Source organism: Stigmatopora nigra, chromosome 8, assembly GCF_051989575.1.
Source record: "Stigmatopora nigra isolate UIUO_SnigA chromosome 8, RoL_Snig_1.1, whole genome shotgun sequence".
Classification (NCBI taxonomy): domain Eukaryota; kingdom Metazoa; phylum Chordata; class Actinopteri; order Syngnathiformes; family Syngnathidae; genus Stigmatopora; species Stigmatopora nigra.
In genome coordinates this window covers 3,126,498-3,150,310 of record NC_135515.1, presented here as the reverse complement: position 1 = coordinate 3,150,310, position 23,813 = coordinate 3,126,498, and the positions used below count along the sequence as shown (strand labels likewise).

The following is a 23,813-nucleotide window of genomic DNA, read 5'->3' as shown; positions in this document are numbered from 1 at the left end:
CTTTATCTTTGCTTGTAAAAATGTATTAAACACTGTCCAATGCTCAAGCCTTGTTTTTATTAACTCATTATAAGATAAAAAGCAGGATTAAAAAAAAGTCTTGTTTCGTTGAGTGTTTTCCTTAACACAAATAGCAGTCAAGAATCAATGGATTTATAATGTACCGTATTTTCTGGACTATAAGTCGCACTAGACAAAAAAATGCAGTATTAAGAAGAAAAAAAAACATATAAATCACTATAACTATCACTAAAAAATGTCCACTTTATCTTTGCTTGTAAAAATGTATTAAACACTGTCTAATGCTCAAGCCTTGTTTTTATTAACTAATTATCAGATAAAAAGCAGAAATAAAAAAAAGTCTTGTTTCGTTGAGTGTTTTCCTTAATATAGTCATTAAAAAAATTATAAAAATAACCAAGTACATTTTCTCCTAATCCTGCTTGTTAAGAATTTAAAAAACAACAACAAAGTAAAATCATAGAACGTCAACAACTTATGTGACTTGATAGAATGAGGTCAAACTTTTGTTTGCTTTTGGTCGACGGCGGGTGGGTGAAGGTGCAATCTCGGGTCACGTGACTAACCTGTGGGGCTCTTTCTTGCAATTTCCTCGCCACAATTTGAGTTAAAAATCGATGATCATGGAGCTTTGCGGGTCCACTTTGCTGCTGGGGTTCCTGCTGCTTCTCCTCTGGTCATTTTTCGTCAAAAAGAGGGCCAGTCTTCCCCCGGGTCCACTCGGATTTCCTCTCCTGGGAAACCTGCCGCAAGTGGACAAACATGTTCCTTTTAAAAGTCTGCTTCAGGTCAGCGTTATGGTTTTACACTTTAAAGTCATTGTTTACGGTGTATTTTTATATACTTTAAAGTTGGAGGAGAAAAAAAAGGCATTTTTCATGATCATTTAGAATTTTAAATGATATATATTAGGCTAAAAGATAGGCCAAATTGCTGCCATCGACAGCAAAAAAAAATAATTCATAAAAAATAATACAAATCATTAAAAAACGTAGTATACAAAAAAAATATCCTGTAAAATATTTTTGGCTATGAAAAAAAATTAAAAATAAATACATTTTTGCAAGAATGAAAACTCATTCTTGATCTTATTTAACCCAAATTCATACACAATTAATGTTAGCCAACTCAAGATGGGGTTGGAAGTCTTCCAACGTCAACAGCTATTTATTTGTGTATGTTTGATTTTAGCTGAGTAAAAAGTATGGCCCAGTAATGACATTGCATCTGGGCTGGCAACGTACGGTGGTCTTAGTTGGCTACGAGACGGTTAAAGAAGCTTTGGTGGACCAAGGTGATGATTTTACCGGTAGAATGCAGATGCCCTTCATTGTCAGAGCCACCCGAGGATATGGTGAGTCCACCAAAAATACTGTAAAATTGAAAAAAACTTCATAATTTGGTCTCCTATCCTTACAAAGCTTTTGGTTTTTACGGTTTGTCTTACCCAGGCATTGGCCTCAGCAATGGCGAACGCTGGCGCCAACTCCGCCGTTTCACCCTGACGACGCTTCGAGATTTCGGGATGGGTCGCAAAGGCATGGAAGCCTGGATCCAAGAGGAGAGCAAACATTTACTGGCACGATTCCATTCACAAAATGGTGTGCTTTTAAAAAGAGAGTGAACAAGTTAAGAAATTTACAACCTGGACGTCTTGTGTAAGTGGATTCAGTCCTCTGATTCTTCCAGGAACTCCCTGTGATCCGTCATTCCTGTTGAGCTGTTCCGTTTCCAACGTAATCTGCTGCCTGGTTTTCGGCCGACGTTACGACTACGAGGATGCCGATTTCCTGGAACTGCTGGCCATTATTTCCCAAATGATCCAGTTTGTGGCTAGTCCTTTCGGGCAGGCGAGTCGGGTTCCAGCCTATCAAAAAGGAGATCTTTAACATCCTTTAACAAGTTAATTCTTCTACAGATGTACAATATTTTTCCTTGGCTGACCGAGCGACTTCCTGGCCGCCACCAAAAGATTTTCGCCCAAATTGAGGTGATTAGAGCTTTTATCAAGGACAAGGTCCAGCAGCACAGGGACTCGTTTGACCCAGAAGTGCACCGAGACTACATTGATTGCTTTCTCAAACGTATCCAACAGGTAACTAACTTCCTTTGAGGGGGCTTGGACAGTCATTGTTCCTATTTGTTGTGGGACTGGTTTTGACCGCATTTGTGTTTCTAGGAGGAGCACCTGGAATCCACAGAGTTCTCCAACGAGAACTTGGAAGCCACGGTCATGAATCTCTTTATAGCGGGAACGGAAACCAGTAGCTCCACCATCCGATACGCGCTCAGTGTCTTCAGCAAGTATCCTGAAGTACAAGGTAAGAAGCAAAGAAATCATAAAACATTTGACAACATATGAAGTATGTATGGAGAATCTAGATCACCTGTCTCAAAGTGGCGGCCCGAGGGCCAAATTTGGCCCACCGCATCATTTTGTGTGGCCTGGATAAGTAAATCACAAGTACCGACTTTCTGTTTTAGGATCAAATTAAAATGAAGAGTATAGATGTATATTAAATTTACTGATTTTCCATCTTTTAAATCAATAATTATAATTTTTTAATCAATTTTTTTTCTATGTTTTTAGTTCAAAAACCCTTTTGTAAAATCTAAAGTCTAGAGTCTGACACCCTTGATCTAGATCGAAAACATTTTTCAACCAGTAAAGAATAATCTTTGGGTTGTTTTGTTTAGAGAAAATGCAGCAAGAGATAGACGCAGTCATTGGACGAGAGCGCTGCGTCAACATGGAGGACAGGAAATCCTTGCCCTACACAGACGCCGTCATTCATGAAGTGCAACGATTCCTGGACCTGGTCCCTTTTAGCCTGCCGCGCTACACCCTGCGTGACATCACTTTTCGTGGTTATGCCATTCCCAAGGTAGGGTCAATCCTATTTGGTGGTATCAACCACTCTGGAAGAGATTTTTTACAATTTTTGGCTCTAGACCAGACTTAATCCGTCTATATCGCGTCCCCAACAGGACACCATCATCATTCCCCTGTTACACTCGGTTCTAAAAGACGAAACACAGTGGGCAAATCCCGGAACCTTCGATCCACAGCATTTCTTGGACCACAACGGGAACTTTAAGAAGAATGTTGCATTTGTGCCATTTTCAGCAGGTAAAGCCAAAATCCCAAACATTACATATACATAGTGTCTGGGCTATTTTCTGGGGCTGCTTTCCTCTACAAGCATTGGACCATAAGATTTGGGGTGTCTGTTTTCCAAGGAAAACGGGCTTGCGTCGGGGAGTCTTTGGCCCGAATGGAATTATTCATCTTCTTGGTATCGCTGTTGCAACATTTTACCTTTTCAAGCCCGGGTGGGCCGGACAGCGTGGACCTTACCCCAGAATACAGCAGTTTTGCCAACATGCCGCGAAGACAGCTGCTTGTTTCCACGCCACGCCTATAAACGCAAAACTGAGGACCAGTATTTGATGAGTGGGTTGACAAACTTTGTCAGAAGGGGTTGAATGTTGAAATAAAAGAATTGATGGTGCGACTTATAGTCTGAAAAATAGAGTGTGATATTAATTCAAGCATAGGGTTTAATTACAGTATACATACATTGTGTTTCTACATAAATGGACACTGAACATCAGTGGTTTGTGAATGCATCACTAGAAAATGCAGCCATATTTTGACTTCAGAGTACTATACCATAGTTGCTTTTGTGACCAAGTTTGTAAGTCAAATCAATTTTAGCTCGAAAATTAAACAACAAGCAAGTGACTGCTTAAAAACTTAAACCCGAGTTGGGGCGTTATTGGTCAAGATATTGGTCCTAAACCTATTTGGGCTAAATATTAGGGAGGTGATACTTGTGTTTCAGCGGTTTCTTGACATCAGCTGCGGGCGACGTATTGCTGTTTGTTAACTGCGGCAGGTATTGAACCTGGACACACAAAGACAAAGTGCATCAGCGACTAGGCGTTTTACACCAGCGTTCGATTTGGCTAGTTTCGCACACCCCAGTTTGCCTGCGACGGAGGCCTCTATCATGGCGTCTCGCCAGACGTTGTTCCCCCTCGCGGGCCCAACTGGAGCTGGCGTCCCCGTGGATGTAAGGAAGCGCCAGAATCTCCTCACACGACAGCCTGAGCGACGGATCCATCACTAGGCATGACTAAACGTTCCAAAAATAGGAAAATGTTAGCTTCTCAAGCTCATTACACCGCAGAAATTTTAAATTTCTTAACCAATTAATGCCGGCAACCCCCAAAGAAAATGAACTACAATTTGATCTGTTTCAAAGATGAATTTAACAGCAAAATTGAACTCACCTTCATGACCAGGAGAGCTGGTGGTGACGCTCCAGAGAATCGCTTTTCCAGAGTTTCCTGGTAGAGACAACATCCAATCAGGGCCTTTGTGGAAGACTAATTTTTGTGGAGGTGGTTACCGTGGTGTCGGGTTCTGGAATACTGACACCACTGAAGAAGACATTGGAGCGGAAGGCCTGCTGGTGCCGAGGGATGAGGTCCCCTAGGATTTAGAAAGGTTCAGGAAACTGTTTCTGGACCCTTTAGCACCCTTAATTTCAAGGTATACCAAGAGTTTTGCGGATCAGATAGAGCTGGTCTACATCAGACTTGCCCGGCCAGAGGGGATTCCCACAAAGCAGCTCGGCAAAGACGCACCCCAGTGCCCAAACGTCCACCGGGGGGCCATACTGAGTATCCCCAACCAGCAGTTCTGGAGCTCGGTACCATCGAGTCGCCACGTAGTCAGTATAGTCGTCTTCTGGTCCCGCTGAGGACACACACACATGACAGTTGGGTTGTCAGACTTACTGTACATTGACGCTGAATGCTAAATAAGGCAATGTTGCAGAGGGATTACAAGGACGCGATGGCAAATGCGGTAATGCGAGTGGGAAACCCGTGACGGGGTCGCGCTAATTGACTTGAGGTGAAGCATTGAAAGTGAGAAGCCGGTTTTTAATAAGTCATTACGGTGGGTAAATGCACGTAAAAGGACACACACGCACACAATGGACCCAACTGAGAATGCGGGCGAAGCCAAAGTCGCATAACTTGACCACGCCGGTCTTGGTGAGGAGGATGTTTTCGGGCTTGACGTCGCGGTGGATGCACTGGAATACAAACAAAGTCTCACGTTATTGTTGACACTTAGCGACATATGCGACGCCAGAGATGGATGGTGGATTCGATACAAACATTAAACTAACATAATAAATATTTGGCTCAAGCGTAAGCTGCTTGCAGATGCCAAATTAACAGCGAGTTGCCATTTTCAGCTCGTGGGTCGTAATTTTTCAATCCATTGATAAAATAAGTGTGAAATTTGTGGACTGATGGCCATATTTTGAGAAAAATCAGATGTTTACTTTATAACTTCATGATGATATTTTGATTTCAAGTTTCATGAACTCAATTTGACATTTCTGTAGTACTTAATGACATAAATCCAACATTTGGCTTCATGTTTCTTGCTAAAAATGAACTTGAATCACATTTTCTGTTCTCCTTAGAGCAAGTGTCAAAGTGGCGGCACGGGGGCCAAATCTGGCCCGCCGCATCATTTTGTGGGGCCCAGAAATGTAAATATTGAGTGCCTACTTTCTGTTTTAGAATCAGATTAAAATGATGAGTATAGATGTATATTAAATTTCCTGATTTTACCTCTTTTAAATCAATAATTGTCATTTTTTAATCATTTTTTTCTGTGTTTTTAGTTCAAAAATCATTTTGTAAAATCTAAAAATATATATAAAAAAGCTAAGATAAACATTGTTTTAGATCTATAGAAAACTGAATATTCAGGGCTTTTAATCCAGTTCTTTCAATCCATTTATTAAAAAAAAATAATAATAATATTATATCTAAAATGTAAAACGTGAAATCAAGTTGACGATAAAGCGGCCCGGGAGAGTAATAGTAGTAGTTGTAGAAATCAGCTACTCATACAAGTACACTTTTTAAAAATACACAAAAAAAAATCAAAATATTTACTCCTTTTGCGGTTTGTTATAAAATATCAGGTTTTTTTTGGTTCACCAAGAGATATGTTTACTTACATTGTGCTTGTGACAAAAACTAACGGCCTGCAGCGTCTGCCACACGATGCTTTTCAGTTGCGCCTCGGGAACCCTTCCAAAAACATAAACACAACATATAACACGGTAAGATCAACTAAACAGATGATCATCAATGTGGTTAAACTTGGGACTATTTATAAACTGGTGATGCCCTTAAAATACCAGAATCAAATGTTTATAAGCAAACTTTCAGGATTTTTTTCTGCAAAACCTGCAGAATTTCCAGGTGAGACCAGGAAAGGGAACCACCAGGTAACAAGCACCTTTTGTAATTCACCCACAGTTTCTGCAACGTGGCTCCGTCAGGCGGAAAAAAAAGGTCAGCTGGCCTTAGACAGTCGACTTTTGTGTGACCTGAGTTTACAAAAGCAAGTTTCCACACAAGCTCAAGTAGAATAAACAGCAAACAGCCAGCCAAACGTTGACTTTTCTTGACCATCAGACAGCTGTACTTTCTAACAAAATAATGGCATGCTAGTATCACAAATAAAAACGTTTTTTTTTTCATTTTGCTTGATCATAACGTGGAAGCGACTAGTTTGAAAGCAGTCTAAAGTGAGATGAATGTATAAACTCACCCTCGAGGGTGCTTTTCCAGTTCGTTGAGGACGGTCTGCTCGCAGAACTCAAAGACCAGATGGAGGCGCCGTTTCTTGCGGAATACCTCCAATAAATTGACCAGGTTGACGTGTTTTAACTGCTGTGGGACAAGTACAAAAGGACAAATCAGCTTTTATGGACAACAAAAGTTACAAAGATAAGAAAACTTTGTTTAAATTGGGTTCAAAATGCATTATATTATAAATTAGGTGACTATGTAGTACTGAAGTTGCATGGAAAAATATACAATTGACATTTTTATAGCTATGTGTACTGCATTTGAACCTTGTGGAGCGTATAAATAGCGCCACCTGCGGTTGGGGATGGCCTACTCACCTTCAACATACGTATTTCCCTTAGCGCAATCTTTTTGATCATGGGATCGTCTTCGGATTCCACAAACTTTTTGATAGCCACAATTTGGTCCGTATCTCGATTTCTGCACTTAAAAACGACCCCATAAGAGCCTTCTCCAATTTTGGCCAGTTTCTCGTATTTTTCCATCGGACTGTCGTCGGCACCTGGAAGAAGCAAAGTTAGCTAAACATTAGGAAACTACCATTTAATTAAAAAAAATATATATAGACCGAAGGTGATTCTTACATCACACTTTTTTTGCCTTGTTTTTTTTCTATAGTTTTTTAAAGGGCAAATAACTGAATCACCAAATTTATTTTGTATATTACATCACAATTTATGTAATTTTCAGTGTATTTATCATTACAGATTAATCCTTTATAAGGCAATTGCCAATTTTGGGGCTAATTCTAAAAAAAAACAACAAGCTCAATATTATCAATTTTGATTAAATTTTGAATTATTTATCAGTAGTTACTTTTCATTTGTCAAATAAATTTATAGAACACAAAGAAAACAATATTACCAAATGAAAATGAATAAAACACAGATTAACTTTAATAACTATAAAATGAATAAAGCAATTGTAAAAACTAATACAATTAAATGACTAAAAACAAAAAACAAACATTTCTTACAGCCACTAACAACACTTTAAAGTTTATATTTTTTTGTGTCAACTTTGGTGAGTGCAGGAATGTTTCCACACAAAAAAATGAATACCAAATCATCTCTACCATTTGTAGAAATGCATTAAATTTTAGTTGTCAGTTCTATTATTTTTAAGGCAAATTCCAGAACATTAGATCTGGAGATCAACATTCTACGATAAAGGCAATGTCATTTCATGGATAACAAATTGCCTTCAGTTTTCACTCAAGTGATATATAAGTTGAAGTTGCATTTAAAAGTGACATTCATTAAAAAGTTCCAAAAGCAAAAGTGTACTCACAACATGCGACTCCAACGCGATGTCGTCAATAACTTTTCACCTCCGGTAAGGTGACAGCCAAACACAGTGACGACGTTTGGCCGGCTCCTGGAAACAACGCAAGGGGGCGTAAAAGTGCCATTCTCCATGCAAGTAGTGCGGTAACCATAGAGACATGCGGAAGACACAATCAACTAACGCTAACAGCAGAGTTCTGCTTGACATTTCCCCACCACCAGAGGACACTAGATAACCACACAGAGCAACCTGGAAGCCATGTAAAATTGAACATCGCTGTTATTGATAATTATATTGTCTTTACGAGCAGCCCAGTGGATAAGTGGATACTGCTTCGGCTTCGCAGATGAAGGACCTGGGTTCAAACCCAGGTCAGTCCAACTGTGTACTTGGTTAGTTGGAACTTGATTTCATCTCATATTCGGGAAATTTCTTGGTTGTAGTACTAGGCACAGACACAGAAGACATTGTAGACCTAGTTAAAAAAGTGGAGCCATACTCAAGAAGTCCACAAAGTGGGGACCATCTTCAGAATGAGAATTTGGAATTGAGTTTTATTATTTTTTCTTCAGAAATTGAGTTTGCATGTTCTACCCTGGGCTTGTGGGTTTTCTCTGGGTACTCCAGTTTCCTCCCACATTCCAAAAACATACATGGTAGGCTGATTGGACATTCTAAATTGCCCTTAGCTATGAGAGATTGGTTGTTTGTCTCATTTTGCTCTGCGATTGGTCGTCCACTAAATCAGGGTGTCCCATGCTTTTGACCAGAAGTCAGCTGGGATAGGCTCCAGCACCCCTGCAAGCCTAGTGAGGATAAAGCAGAAAATTAGATGAGTTATTGCCATTACTTTTTTTTAAATATGTTCTTACATAGCCATGTGAAACTAAGTATTATTTATAAATACTTTCTCTCGGAACTACAATGACTTGTTTACCCTGACGCGTCATCACCCGTGGAAATGTTTGTGTATCATCTTTGTCTTTCAGTTTTTTTTAGGGGGATTTTGTCACGTCTCTTTAGCTCTTAAAGACAGCCATTCAGAGTCGGCCATTGATGAATGGCTCATTCTTTGTAGCGAGTGGGGAGACGACAAGTGACGTTCATGGGAAAAGGCAAAATGTGCCTCATCAAACAACAGTGGAGAGAGAGTCTTGGTTGGACTGACTTTATTTCCGTCAAATTCAATTGAGTTGCTTTGCTTCCTTGATGAATCACTGTCGAAAATGTTCATTGCTTATTTTTATGGGTCATTTACAACTCACAAGGAATAAAAGTACTTTGTAGGGTTTAACCATATTGGAAAAAACAGGTTAATAGTATATGACTTTTGAAGGGGGGGGTTGCCATATTAAAAAACGGAAGGTTTTCAACAGATGACTTGAAAATCTGTTTGGGAAGACTTTGGTTGACTTATCATTTTATTTTATTTTCTCAATTAGAAGCAAGTTGTTTGGGCCAGGAAGCAAGGAGACTTTTTCATAATTAGAGTTAAATATTTTGTTTAAATAGTGAATTCTTAGGAGGTACAAAGTGTATTTATATATGGTGGGAATGAGGAAATATATGTTTTTAACTTTACTATTACTTCAAAGTATAATGTTTGTTCTTGGTTTCTAATCATTTAAAAAAAGACACATCCCAAAATATATATACATATATACCCAAAAAAATATGGCATTAGTTTAAGTAAAAAACAGTTAAAATGGAATTTCTTATAATCGAATACAAATTGTTGTCAATTTGACTGTAAACAATTTAGCATTTTTTGTTGTTATTTTGTCAACAGTCAAATTCTAGCAACCACCACAGCTACCAATATTACTAGGCTCTTTATTTTATTTTTTTAAGGCCACACCTATATTTCCATTGCACAACAAAATTTACAATCAAAAATATATCAATAACTCCAGCCAAACCTATTGTAAATACTAGCACTAAAACATGATCATTCACTGCCAATAGTCTACCTAAACTATCAACAACTTGTCCATGACCAGCCTTGTTCTGCTTTTATAAACTTCCGCGTTTAGATTTGTCGATTTCGACACTCGGGTCTGGCAAAAGATGGACTTAAAGCTGTCCTGTAAGAGTAGCAGTCAATCAAGATGACATGTTTGTTGACATGTCAGTTGTGATAAAGACGGACAGCCATTGACGTATGAAAGAAGTCAGCAAAGTAGATGTTTTAGACTACGACCGTTAGTCTCATTTCCTGGGCGTAGAGCGCCCTGCACTCGATTAGGAACGTAACAGGAAAAAGAAAAAAGCTCGAAAGCGAGAGGAGGAGAAGAAGAAGAGGAGGAGGAAGAGGAGGAGGAGGCGAATGAGGAGGGTGGAGTGAAAAGTGAGCTGAGCTCACGAGAAGCCACAAATCACTTTGTCACCGGCAAGCTGTGACAAGCACAGGCAAAAAAAAAGCTAAAAAAAATAGAGTTAAAAGAAGAAAAAGAGGCGTGTGAAAGAGAAACGTGTCACGGGGAGGAGGAGATGCAACAAAACTGAGGTGGGAGTTAAACTGACGGATAGACGTGGATGGACAAACCCCCCAGAGTTGCTACCAAGTCCGGAGGAGAAGGTGCGGAGACCAAGTTCTGAGAAGATAATTTAGTTTTTTAGCTTTTAAGATGGACACCAAAAGCTCTTTTGGGTCATGTGACATCGTTTATGGGAAAATGAGAAGATCGTTTTCACGCTGGTGGCCTCCGCGTGGGTTCGCCGGCAATTTTTAAAGACAAAAAGTCTGTCTGGGAGCTTGAAGACGGACAAGTGTGGGACGTAACAGCCACCAGAGGAAGTGAGGTCGGCAAAACATGTAAAAAAGAAACTCTCCTTGCTGAGTCAGGGTCGTCCAACAACCCGAATGTTAGGAGCTATTCAGTCCTGAACTTCCACACTGCTTTAATTGCACCCTGACGTAAAGACTCGGATATGAAGTTGGCTCTCCTGATCGTTGTGGCCGTCTATGCGGTGGCACGGGGGAGCAGCATGTCCACTTGTAAGACCCTGGACTTGGAGATGGTCAAGAAAAAGCGTATTGAAGCCATCAGGAGTCAGATCCTTAGTAAACTACGTCTGCCTAAGGAGCCTGAAAAGGACCAAGATGGAGGCGAGGAGGAGATTCCGTCCAAGCTTATGTCGCTTTATAATAGCACCACGGAGATGCTGAGGGAGCAGCAAGCTCAGGACGAGACGTTTACTTACACCGAGCAAGAGGAGGAAGAGTACTTTGCTAAGGTGTTGCACAAGTTTAACATGACAAGTGAGTACCACCGTGCATCCACATTCGAGACTCACTGAGTGTCCAATCGATTTGAAGTAGAAAGAACAGACTTCCGATGGATAAAAGTCATTTAAATAAGAAAATAGGGAGGAATAAACATAGTAAAGGTGACAGTCGCCGATAACACACAAGTCGATTAATAATTTTTTTCCATTGATATAAATGTTGGTCCTTGAAAATAAGTTTATCAATGCCTATATAGATATTTCAGCAACACACTTATATATTTATTCATGTACTAATTTATTGACTTACTTATTACCTGTCTAATTATGTCTAAAATGTCTTTTACGGTGTCTGTATTCTCACCCTCTTACTACTAATGAAATTTCCCGAATACTGGATGATTAAAGTTATCCAATCCAATCCAATGTTTATAAAATAATATTGGAATAAATAGACAAAAAATACAATCTAGTTATGCCCCCCCAAAACACTACATTTTGATGATGAACTGATTGACTATGAACTCATTGCCAACAATTGATGTCCAATCAAACAGAATGTAAAAAGTTAATAAACCCCTTGAAAACATTGGAATTGTATTGAGCTACTTTTGAACCAATTGGGTGCCATTAATGGCGATAGATGTCCAATCCATTGGGTTGAAAGCTGAAAAACGGTCATTCATTCTAATGTCTATCGATAAACGGGTTTTAATTTACAGAAAAAGGCTTAAAAAGGACAACATGACAAGTTATTTATTTGTTAAATTTTCACACAAAACGACAAGGCTGGGTTGGGTTTGAAACCTGTGCTTCATACATTTAACTGAAAAGTAGGAAAACCAAGTTCTTCACCCAATAAACTCAAGTTCATGTTCTTAATCCAACATAAAAACGTAAGTCAGACTTCATCGATAACCCTGACAAATCCAAGTCCGCTTACCAGATGCCGATCAAATTTTTTTTTTTTTCACCCCTACATTAATTCCTGGACCTTTCCCCCAAATTTCATAAAAAAACAGGTGTTTCTTATTGTCGTCCTTGTTCAAAAAATCATTTCCAAATCGTGCCTTGGCAAGGTGGAACGCATTTATTTCATAGCGGTGTTCAAAACTCACATAAAAATGTAAACGACTACCAGCCGCGTGTCTTCATGTGGTCCAACATTGGCATTTCAAGGCGGCGTCTCACATCAACTGGCTCGCATTCAAAGGCAATTGAGCCCAAGGACCATCTTCTGATCTCCACCCAAGCGTCTCTAGGCAACCAGAAGCCCTTCCAAGATCACATTTTCTGCACGTTAGCACCAGCGAGCATCTGGCCCCCCAAAAAATCTCTCACCATAAACACATCTTCATTTGTTTGTATGCGTCATAGCGCGTCCGAGTTGGCCTCAATTCTCCGCCGCCGCCGCCGCTTCAAAAGGCGGACGCCATCCCATCCCAGAAAGGAGAACAAAGGGGCTTTTAAACAGTTTTTTTTTCTTCCCACCGGCCCGGTACGGAAAATGAAGACGTGATGTGCACTTTTTCACTCTGGTGTGCTCTTTCAGTTGATTTTCTCTACTGAGAGGTGGAGGGGGTTTCCTGTAACTGGAGCATTGGTTGGGTTCTCCCTTTTCATAGCCTATCACTTGTTCTCCATCTTGGCTCTTAGTGGATACTTTCCATTAGAGGTGTGTATTTATTGCCTTATAGTTAATGGTGTGATATGGGTCGCATCAGAATTTGCAAGTTACAGTGAGGTTCGATCTTGATACTACATTTTTTTAGGTGATTTTGTTATAGCTTTGGGAAAAACGATTCAAAATTAACAGGACATAAAAGTACAAGCACTTTATTTTGGGAATATTTGAATGTTCTGACAATCTGTTAATGCAAAAGTTACTTAAAATATGATTTTGTGTTTTGAAATTAATTGTCATCGTTATTTTGAAATTTTTTATACAAAAAATGCATGTTTGGTAAAGACTTTGGCATAGTAAACTACAAAATATTTGTATTTGTTAGCTCTGTAAACATGTTTTATGTTTGGACAACCTATGGTCTTCATTATATCTCGTTTTCTCAGTTTTTAGGTGATTTGGGCAATTATTTCGTGCAAACCAGTTTTAGTCCAAACCTGCTAAAATCCAGGATTCCAAATTGTGAAAATATCATCTCAAAAGGATGTATAGCATTAAAAAAAACGTTAGTTTTTTTTAAAATTAATGGTAGGTCTAATGCACATTTCAGGTATACTAACCATCACAAGGCCAAAATACACAAATAATTTACTATTCTAGCGAGTTGGTTTGGGAATTACTGTTTCAAATTGTCAGCAAGCCATTAGACTGAAGTACTAAAGACCTACAAAACATGTCCGCGTTGTTATTCCGACCGCAATTTGGCCCTCGACCTCAGAGTTCTTCCTTCCCGAGCGAGCTATCGGCATGTTCGCACGTTGGCGAGCGTGACGGGTCAGTTGGGCAGGAAGGAAGGCGGGCGGGCGGGTGGTTGGAATGGCGGGCGGACAACCGGCGAGATCCCCAGGGTGACTCAGGTCCGGTGCCCGTGGGGATGGCGCTCCTTTCCGACCTCTGCGGAATGCCAGAGTGCAACGCCGCTTCCTTTGCAAACAAGCCTTCTTGGTGCTGTTGCGTTGGTCTCCGGCCAAGCAGAGTGGAGGAATATTTTGCAATTGTTATGAAAACATGGGAGGAGGAGGAGGAGGCAGAGGGCGTGGGACAGCAAGCAACTTGCTCTGTTCTTTTCATTAACTCAATTTGGCCCAGTTGCCTTCACTCAATGACTAACACTTTCCACACACTTGAGTCTTTAGGGATGCGTATTTCAGGATGCAATTGTTTTGGAGGTCTCGGGCGGGTCACCTGACTCCATTAGTGTCACTTTTAGGACTCGGAACTTGCTTGGCTAAAATTACAAAAGACTTGTTTCAACTTAGTAACTTCACGAGGTGTTTTCTGATTCACATCCCAAAGTCTCTTGTATATCACTTCTGGAGGTTGCACGGTGGGGTAGTGGTTCGCATGTTCGCCTCACAGTACAGAGATTGAGGTTCAATCCCCGATGGTTAAGGACCAATATGGAGTTTGTGTGTTCACCCCATGCCATCTTGAGTTTTCTCTGGGTACTCTGACCATCTTGTGTAGAGTTTGTATGTTCACCATGTCATTTTGGGTTTTCTCCGGGTACTCCGACCATCTTGTATGGAGTTTGTATGCTCTCCCCATGCCATCTTGGGTTTTCTCCAGGTACTCCGACCGGTTTTGAGTTTGTATCTTCTCCCCATGCCATCTTGGGTTTTCTCCGGGCACTCCAGTTTCTTCGTACATCCCATAACGATGCATGCTAGCCTGGTTGAGCTCTCTAAATTGTTCTTAGATATGATTAGGCTTGGTTTTTGGCCCATTGCTAATGTTTGGGGGGTCAACAATTATTCGTTTAGCGAGCATATGTATTTTGATGTCATTCACCCTTTCATAATGGGTAAATATGGATAGATGGAAGTATTAGAGTCGGAGGTCCTGGTGAGGGTGGAGCTGCCTGCTGGAATCTATTTCCTCGCAGCGTTAATTACAGAGTTGCTTCTTTGCCTGTCACAACAGCTGTCCAAGACTTACCTGCGGATCAGCACCTGCGTTTTTATGTTTTTTTAGAAAGTCTTTGCAAAGTGAACTGTATATAATCGGCCATTGGACAACCCAATCGACTTCTATCAAAGATCTAGTTTGTTCATTTTGTTCAAAAGTAGAAGTGAGTACTGGCCCTGAAGTCAATCTAACTCGCAGCGGATGTGACCTCACTTCCGCTTTCACTTCACTTCGCTGACCCTTCGCACATTCTTCTCACTTCAACCCAATGGCGCTCACTGGCTGGCTTTCCATTCGCTTTAGCGCCGCTAATCTGGCGGCACCGGCCCAAATCTTTTGTGCGAGGGCGCCAACTCAAATTCTGGTAAAAAATCTTACACAAGAAGAGGCGGGCGGCGGAACCGCCGTCTCGGTACCGGCCGGTCCCGAGTCCGGGAAATATGCGAGAAACGAGGAGAGGAGAGAATCATGGCTTTGGCATTCCCAAGAAAAATACAAGATGTTGGGAGCAGGCCAGGCCTGAGCAGCATCGATAAACATTTCACCGCAAGCCAAATACCCCCCTTTCCTTTTCCCTCCCCACTATTTGACTCCTTTACTTGAATACTAATCCCACATACATTTTTCTTCATGACATTTTTCAGTCTTACCTTTAAGTTGTTCCTCGTCAGTTTCATCTTTAAAACACAGAGATTTATGGCAGCCATCCAAAACGTTTCCGCAGAGGGTCACCTATAGAAAAAATGGGAAGAAGTGGTTAGGCATGTTTTGCAAGTCAAACATTGTTAGTTTATTGATAATTTCAAATCATATTTTCAATTTAATTCTGACTTTGGAAAGTGGAAATAAAATGATGTTATATAAAGGCAATATATTTTTTAAAATTCTGTACATTTAATGAAAAAAGTCCTAACATTTTTTTTTTAAATAAAATGATGTTATATAAAGCCAATGTATTTTTTTAAATTCAATACATTTAATCAAATAAGTCCTTAATATTTTTTTTATAAAATGATGTTATATAAAGCCAATATATTTTTTTTAAAAAATTCAGTACATTTAATGAAATAAGTCCGTAATTTTTAAACAATAAAATTATGTTACATAAACCCAATATATATTTTTTAAATTTAGTATTTAATGAAATAAGCCCTTAAAATATATATTTTTCAATTACAATGGCAAATCAAGTTCTAAAAAACACTACTTTTTAACAGGAAAAAATCTACATATTGACCTTTTTAAAAAAGCTTCATATTTAACTGATTTCCCACATAATTTTGTCTATTTTTCAACATTGTCAAGCATTACCAGCGTTCCACATAGTCCATACTTGACTAACATAGGGAAAGTGGGGCTGTAGGTTGTTCCCACTCACGTAAAAAAAAAAAAAAAAGGAAACAAAACCCTCTTTCTTTACACTTGGGCCGTTGCCGCAGGTGGAATCGATTCCTATTTGGCTGCCGTCACGCTCCGTGTGCGTGCACTTATTCAATTTAGTTAATGTGTGTGTGCAGCTGGGAAAGACATTGAGGGGATGAAAAACAGTTATGTTATGTCATGCGTACATTTCAACCTTCCAGTGTGTTGTTACCATTCTGGGAAGATCAGAAGATAAACACCCAAATTTTAACTACAGGGTCGATTGTTACGACGTACTGACAGAAATAACGGTGATACCAGATGAAAAAGTACTGTACATGCAAATTTTGATTGATGGATTGGGTTTAAAAATAAGATATCAAGTGAACTCTATGGACAACATTTAATGTGATGCATTCAAGGTGCATGGATATTCCATTACTGTAAATACGGTATATAGGTCAGAATATAAAACATTAAATGTAGCACAAGAAGTACAAAATATTAGAAGATCATTGAAAATAAATGAAAATACTATACTCCATGCAAGTACTGTCATATATTAAATTAATAAGTTACTGAATACAGTATTGGATGAACGATTGGTAGCTCAGTAAACATTCTGTAAACAACCAATTATATCTACACCAGATAATTGATATGCTCGTTACAAAACAGGCCAAATTTCTTGATAAAATACTCAACCTTGAAAAGTGTAATTCCTGCAAAACTAACCCCTAATTTTCTTCTTCATCATCCGACAGAAAAAAACTACCCAGAGACCACCAAGAACTCCAAAAACGTCTCACTATCCTTCAACATGTCCGAAATCCGGGTCAACGTTGGCGAATCCCGTTTGTTGACCACCGCCGAGCTTCGGATGCTCATTAAGAATCCCACCATACCCTCCGAGCAGAGGGTGGAGCTATACCGCGGCGTTGGGCCATCAGCTCGATACTTAGGGTCCCGATTTGTCACCAACCAGTTGAAGGACAAGTGGTTGTCCTTTGACGTGACCGAGACTTTACAGGACTGGATTCGAGGAAACGGTGGGTTTAATCTCTCAACCATTAAAATCAACTGTGTTTAAATCATTTCCATTTTAAATGTCAATCCTAGCAGAAGACGAGCAAGGATTCGAACTACGGCTTTTCTGCGAGTGCAGCCAGAGAAGCGCCGATGCTACTTTTAGCTTCTCCATCTCCGGGATTGAAAGCGACCGGAGTGACGTCGGGGTGCTAAAGCAGATGACACAACAGCCGCCATTCATCTTAACCAAGTCCATCCCAGTTAGTGCTAGCGGGCAACTCAGCACACGTAAAAGACGGGCTACAGACACCCGAGATACCTGCAATGCGTGAGTCTTGCGACGCACCACCCTGCAACAACACCCCAAAAATGATTGGGAGCACATCCTTAACTGATAGAGTTCTTTCTACAGCCAGACCGAAACCTGTTGTGTAAGAAGCTTGTACATCGACTTCAGAAAAGATCTAGGCTGGAAGTGGATTCACCGGCCAAGTGGTTACCATGCCAACTACTGCATGGGTTCCTGCACGTACATCTGGAATGCCGAGAACAAATACTCTCAGGTATGGCGATCTCTTATACGTTGTTGACGTTTTCTTCTTTATGAATCCAAGACATATCCTGGTCCAAGAACCAAAAAATACATTAAGATGATTAGAATTCCAGATTTGTTCTTGGCAGTTGACCCCTTTTCCCACTAAGTTTAAAGACCCATCAGTAATAACTTCCCTCTGGGACGGACTGTCAAGTGCGGAGCTAATTTTGTTATTTATCATGGTTGAGAGGAAACCGTTGGGAAGAGTTTCCTGTCAAGAAATCCAGGAAATTTTCAACATGAAGGACATGTTGGAAGTTTTTAAGTCCAGGAAAACCCACAAAGAGATCAGATATCACCCCATAAAACATAAAAATCAGATTTGTGCCATCTAGAAGGAGCCATAAATCTCTTTTTGTACAGATAATGGTTGTGTTGGTCTGGAATATGAAATAATTTTGCCTTGCTGGGTTCCCTTTAGATTCTGGCGCTGTACAAGCACCACAATCCTGGAGCATCAGCCCAACCATGTTGCGTCCCCCAGGCACTGGAACCCCTTCCAATTCTCTACTACGTGGGAAGACAACACAAGGTAAATCCCATCCGTCACCTCCATTTTTAGGGTCAACTATTCAAAATTGACATCTTTCCTTTCACTTTTAGGTGGAGCAGCTGTCTAACATGATTGTAAAGTCGTGTAAATGTAGCTAAACGATAGCAAGACGTAGAAAGTACATGAAAGAATCCTGTTTGGGGAGAACAATACTGGAAGTCAGACATTATGGACTTGAAATCGAAGCTTGAGTCGACTTCCATTGGTTTTTTTGTACCTGTATATACTCAAAAGGTATTGACTTTTTAAAAAGAGGATTAATTTATTTTGGGGCCGACTCAATTGGACGATGGACGTCGATAGCATTGAGTTGGTGTTGCGGAAGGCCTGGAAAACAGCTGTTGTTGGGGTTTTCCCATGGGACATAGCAACAGGTGTGTTTACTTACAAAGGACAGCAGGGACGTTTCGCTCCACGGAAAATCCCGCCGACTAAGTTTTTTTGCTTAGCTTTTCGAAATCGTGTCAAGTGTTTTAAAGTGTTTTTATGTTGATCTTTGAATGAATGTCAGTTTATCAAAATGAAGCTTTTTTATCTTCTTAAAAAAAAGCACATTGTGGACATCCTAGTCAGTTTTGTCTTCTTAAATGAAGACTTTTTGCACTATAGTAAACCCCCATTTCGGAGTAAATATGCAAGTAATTGCTGCCTCACCTTTTAAGAATGTTTACCCTTTAATAATGGTTTAAACAGTAAATACACTGCAAGCTAGGACAAAAACACTTTGATATACTAATCTCGAACCTGTTATATTGCATTACTCTTTTAAAAATGAATGGGTGACTTGTTTGCTTCAACTTTTTCATTAAAAAACACCAAAATATACAAAAAATACAAAATATTCTCTGATACTAAAACACCAAATTGAAATCTCACTCGTTTTACAAAAATATATCAAATAAATCCAAATTTATCAATTTCAAATGCCTAGACAATAATAACATATTTCCTATAAATCACGAATTATACATTTTAAGGCATTACAGAGCAAAACAGCATTTAAAAAGAGGAATAGAACAAACTATGAATAGGTGGGGTTCACTGTAATAATTTCCTGTATTTTAGTTATGACGCAAAAAAACATCGTTTTATAGTGTACTTCATTTTCAGATTTTGTAGATATAACAACAACAACAATAAAAGATATAAAAACATGTGTTTAATGTGTACGTGTGTGTTGAACTGGAGGCTTTTTTGTTTGTTTTGACTGTACATCAAATGATCAGACATGGTCTGTTCTAACCAACCAATCAGAAGACAGAGTCATGCCCGAGCCACCTCATCTGGCTCCTCTTAATTCAAGCCTTTGCCAGTGAATAAAACTCATTTGGGCACTTGTGTTTGGGATATTTAGAATTATTTAGAATATGCCGTTTTGGAGATTTTGGCAGATTTGATAGGCAAGGTTATAATTTGATTTAGCAAATAAAAACTTCCTATATCGCATACACGGTTGGGTTTTTTTCGTTGGGAAAGGTAAAGAGACTATATTTAAACCCAAAGGTAGATTTGATTGCTGGTAAAAGTAGTAAAAATGTACAAGAACATCAAATTCTACTTTGACTTACTGGCCCATCTTATAATCTTATTTACCATGTTTTTTTGTTTTTTTTTTAAGTAGGCTGCTTAGACACGAAAAATACAGAATCAATAAAACAGTGAGCAACTTTCTGCCAAAATGGAAGTATACCAAAAATAATAGCAATTAAATTTCATGGCGCAAACATCATAACTACGTTTTAAATGTAGGTCAGTGTTTCTGTTGAATCTCGACTAACGCTAGCATTCCCAGATGCAACAACACCATTCTTGGCACCAAGTCTTTGGACGGCAGCCACATTTTTTTTTTTTTTTATCGACATGCACCTCGTTCCTAAGGGGGCCCCACCTCTCTTCCTCAAAACACCGGGGATTACTGGAAACTTGCTTGAATCTGGATTGGGAATGAAGCACACGCAGGTTCAGACCCGTTGGTACGGCCCAGACTTTAGGGGCCGTGACTACATGGAAAATGAAGCGCAGGTAAAAACAGTGAACCCGGTGACACGCAATCCATGCTTACGTAAGTCCACACCGTTAACCGAGTCCCGGCGATCTGTGGCGTCTTGTTCTAGAATTGATTGAGTTACGCCAAGATGGGTTGGGTTGCCAGGTCTTAAATATGACCGCCCTTGGAGGTACACCATGTTCCGTGGTACTTTGGCAAAGTAATTGGAATGTTACAAGGTGAAAAGGGGCATCATTAACAAACCACAAGGAAAACAAGTCATTTTTTGGGAGAATTTGGTGGTAGTAGGCGGGTTTAACGACGGTGAAATCGACTACAGCAATCCTTACAACAGCAAAACATGTCAAGAGGCTAATAAATCTGTCACTATGGAAATGGAGCGTTCCCAAAGGAGAGTCCCTACTCAAGTGGACTCATCCTTGAAGGCATCGCTCGTCCCAAGGCAGCTGTTTCCTGAAGGGCTCTCTGGTTTTTGATCGGGGGGCCCCCACGAAAAACTGCTGACACCATCCAGAGCATACAAAGAACAGTAGGGGGGGGGTGGTACTTAAATCTGGAGTGTTTCTACCTACTTTGTCAAGCAGGTGTCGTGTCACCACTGGTGATGTTTTGTGATGAATGGGGGAAAGGAACTGCATTTCATCTTAAGTAAAGACATACGGGAGGACTTTAAGGTCATGTGCCTTCCGTTTTAGTAGGCCTGGGTTTTCTTTTTGAGGGAATAATGGAAATTGTTATTTTAATGTAGGGGTGGGGAAGGTTTTTGATGAAGAAAGCCATAAACTATTGATATTTTCAAACATTATTTGTTGAGAGACATACTGAGAAGTTAAAAGTAAAAATATATATGAAAATGTGAGGATGTATTATTCATTTCAGTACTTTGAAAGTTAAAAAAAAGTCCGGATTCTTTTGAGAGTACTACAACTGGTCCTTCATTAAGCGGTTCGGCCGGCGTAACTCGTGCGTGCGACGTTAATAATGCGCTTTGAAGTCCTGCTGCATACAGCTGCTCGCCTCCAGCCATTGTTGCTTGCTTGCTACAGGTGGCCAGTGTGTGTTTAAAAATAAATAAAAAAAGATTTAACAATCGGTGAGGATAAGTTAAACTTTTTTTTAACTGATTTTGATTTTTATCTTAGGGTAACTGGCCAAAAAACAATATAAAACTAGGAGGACTTTGAATTTAACATATTTATTTTGATTACCTTTTGATAGGACCAAATAAGCAAATTTAGCATTGTGTAGAGCACAGGTGTTAAAGTGGTGGCCCGTGGGCCAAATCTAGCCCGCCGGAGAATTTTGTGTGGCCCGGGAAAGTAAATCATGAATGCCGACTTTATGTTTTAAGGTCAAATTCAAATGAAGAGTATAGATGTATATTACATTTCCTGATTTCCCCCCTTTTAAATCAATAACTGTAATTTTTAATCATTTTTCTGTGTTTTAGGTCAAAAATAAGTTTGTAAAATCTAAAAATATATTTTAAAAAAAGCTCAAATAGAAATTATTTTAAATAAATCAAAAACGGAATATTCCGGGCTTTTAATCCAGTTCTTTTAATCCATTTATTAAAAAAGCAATCTGAGGCCATCCTAGTCAAAATAGATTGGATGTCTACCACCCTCAATGACAACCAATATATTAATCCTAAAAAAACTACATTTAGAAAAACCAGATTCCTCAATTTAACCAAGAACAGATGAACTAACATAGTTGTCTTTTTGATTATTTTCATAGCTAACCTAGACAATGCTGCTGCCCTTGTCTCCCATTCATCCACCTGTCTTTTCTTCTCTTATCACGGCCTTTTTGAAGGCCTTGTTTCATTACCACCACCCCCCCATCCAAAAACCTGGAAATCACTTTGAAGACACGCAAAAACCAAGACATTGTGAGTGATCACCCTAGAAAAAAAAACCTCACTATACGGGACGAGAACATGAATAAGGGTGAGATAGAAGTTAAAAGACCACACACGGATGTGTTTTTGAGTCACTTCACATGCGGGTTTAAACGCTTTCAAGCCAAACTTTTTTGTTCATCTTCATCATCACTGTCAGCTAACATCAGGGTGTAAAAACGCAGAGAAGAAACTCTTCAAAGAGAAACCCACAGAGGGAAAGTATGCCTGAGTGCTTATAAAACAAAACGCTCTGACTCACTTTTGGCTGAATGAGACATGTTTGCTAAAAAAAAAAAATAAAAATAAAAAGGGAAGGTACCAATTACATCTCCGGACTGCCCACCACTTTTGATTCCATTCCACTTTGGACCGTGGCCTTCTAAAATATTCTATACTGATCAATAATGATGTCTACACGAGTTTGAACTTTATTGGTAACCGTGGTAACATGCAATACAATCCGCAAGCTGAAACATGGCCTGGATTTTTTGAAGGACTGCATATCTGGAATAAATTTTAAGAGACTGACAGGTCCACTCAAGATCTTTTGCTGGATATCATTTACCGTTTTTTTTCTTCCAAGTTATGATCGGTATGTGTATACAGAGATGTTGGAACAGTCTAAGTGTGTCACTCGAACATTTTTCTTTGGCAGCAAGTACTACATTCCTACTCTCTCACCTATGGCCTTCAACAACAATCAAAAACATTTTTTTTATTTAATTTCTTATTCAGTTCAATGGCTTACCAAATCATTTTCTCATATTTTGTACACTTTGGTCATTTTTAAAGCTTGTATCGGGACTTTGTAACGTTTTTTTTACATATAAAGTACACATCTACTTACGAAAAGTGACTACTTCTGAACTAGTTTATACTGTTTTTAAAGGTACACTCTGGTTTTGGTCATACAAATGGTTCCAAAAAGTTTACAAAGCCTATTTCTTACATTCGGTCAGGGAAAATGGAGGAGAAGGCAGAGTGGGATGGCGCTACGAAGCGTAGACAGGGTGAGAAACACAAACAAGTTGTCTAATTAGAGAGGGTGGGAGTGCTAGGGAGTTGTCGTGGGCTATGGAGGTCAACCTACGCTGAGTCATCGCTCCACGCCTACTTCCTGTGATCGGGGTGCCGTGAGGGAAAATTAAGTGTTTAGCTTGTTCTTCCTCTTTGGACTATTTCCATAGAAAGAGTGTCCAAAAAAATGCAGAAATAAACGAAAAGGACGTTTTAAATTCTGTCACTTTTATGTGTAAAATGTTTAATTGTAGTATTTTTTCAGGGGATATTTGGGCTATAGTTTGGACAGCCATGGTATTTTTATCACAAGACTATCAATGTGCAAGATGTCAAAACAATTTTGATTGCGGCAAATGAAACTTGCCAATAAAAATGATTCTGATAGGCAATGTTTTTTTCAATGAAGTATTTTGGTTATGTAAAGCAGCTGGAGTATACATTTTACATTGGGTGGCGTTCAAACACGTTTATTTATTTTTTTAAATGTATTTACAGTAATCCCTCGATTATCGCTGTTAC

The 23,813-nt window shown here is 39.5% G+C and overlaps 3 protein-coding genes and 1 long non-coding RNA gene across 5 annotated transcripts; 2 read left to right on the top strand and 2 right to left on the bottom strand.

Annotated features, from left to right (window-relative positions):
• Positions 1-557: 557 nt before the first annotated feature.
• Positions 558-3,536, top strand: LOC144200194 (cytochrome P450 2C16-like). The gene is given in 9 exon segments (XM_077722170.1): positions 558-809; positions 1,213-1,375; positions 1,473-1,620; positions 1,622-1,871; positions 1,940-2,116; positions 2,201-2,342; positions 2,719-2,906; positions 3,010-3,151; positions 3,262-3,536. Coding segments are annotated over 9 exon segments (1,566 nt in total). The 5' UTR covers positions 558-638; the 3' UTR covers positions 3,447-3,536.
• A 34-nt stretch (positions 3,537-3,570) lies between these two features.
• LOC144200196 (cyclin-dependent kinase-like 1) lies at positions 3,571-8,093 on the bottom strand. Its single transcript, XM_077722173.1, has 10 exons — positions 8,005-8,093; positions 7,032-7,216; positions 6,674-6,795; positions 6,075-6,147; positions 5,039-5,129; positions 4,586-4,786; positions 4,437-4,519; positions 4,318-4,374; positions 4,005-4,160; positions 3,571-3,929 (listed from the first exon to the last, which is right to left on the bottom strand). The coding sequence occupies exons 2-10, from the start codon at positions 7,197-7,199 to the stop codon at positions 3,834-3,836; spliced, it is 1,047 nt and encodes a 348-aa protein (XP_077578299.1). The 5' UTR covers positions 7,200-7,216; positions 8,005-8,093; the 3' UTR covers positions 3,571-3,833.
• Positions 8,094-10,345: 2,252 nt separating this feature from the next.
• On the top strand, positions 10,346-19,514 carry tgfb1a (transforming growth factor, beta 1a). Of its 2 annotated transcripts, none has more exons than XM_077722171.1 (6): positions 10,346-11,263; positions 16,948-17,232; positions 17,303-17,540; positions 17,625-17,775; positions 18,229-18,339; positions 18,411-19,514. In XM_077722171.1, exons 1-6 carry the CDS (start codon positions 10,933-10,935, stop codon positions 18,456-18,458), a joined length of 1,164 nt encoding a protein of 387 aa, XP_077578297.1. In that variant the 5' UTR covers positions 10,346-10,932; the 3' UTR covers positions 18,459-19,514. The 2 variants fall into 2 exon arrangements, with proteins under 2 accessions (XP_077578297.1, XP_077578298.1); XM_077722172.1 differs by having other exon boundaries at positions 10,351-11,263; positions 17,306-17,540.
• LOC144200197 (uncharacterized) lies at positions 12,297-12,873 on the bottom strand. Its single transcript, XR_013327063.1, has 2 exons — positions 12,571-12,873; positions 12,297-12,504 (listed from the first exon to the last, which is right to left on the bottom strand). It is a non-coding gene; the product is annotated as an uncharacterized LOC144200197 (long non-coding RNA).
• Positions 19,515-23,813: the final 4,299 nt, after the last annotated feature.

Excerpts from the sequence above, each read along its gene's own strand:
- tgfb1a (XM_077722171.1), top strand. The coding sequence starts at position 10,933 with ATGAAGTTGGCTCTCCTGATCGTTGTGGCCGTCTATGCGGTGGCACGG. Across the intron at positions 11,264-16,947 it reads GCACAAGTTTAACATGACAA|AAAAAAACTACCCAGAGACC; the intron begins GTGAGTACCACC and ends ATCATCCGACAG. Across the intron at positions 17,776-18,228 it reads CCGAGAACAAATACTCTCAG|ATTCTGGCGCTGTACAAGCA; the intron begins GTATGGCGATCT and ends GGTTCCCTTTAG.
- LOC144200196 (XM_077722173.1), bottom strand. The coding sequence starts at position 7,199 with ATGGAAAAATACGAGAAACTGGCCAAAATTGGAGAAGGCTCTTATGGG. Across the intron at positions 4,787-5,038 it reads TGGCTTCGCCCGCATTCTCA|CGGGACCAGAAGACGACTAT; the intron begins GTTGGGTCCATT and ends GTGTGTCCTCAG. Across the intron at positions 4,161-4,317 it reads CAGCTCTCCTGGTCATGAAG|TCATGCCTAGTGATGGATCC; the intron begins GTGAGTTCAATT and ends TGGAACGTTTAG.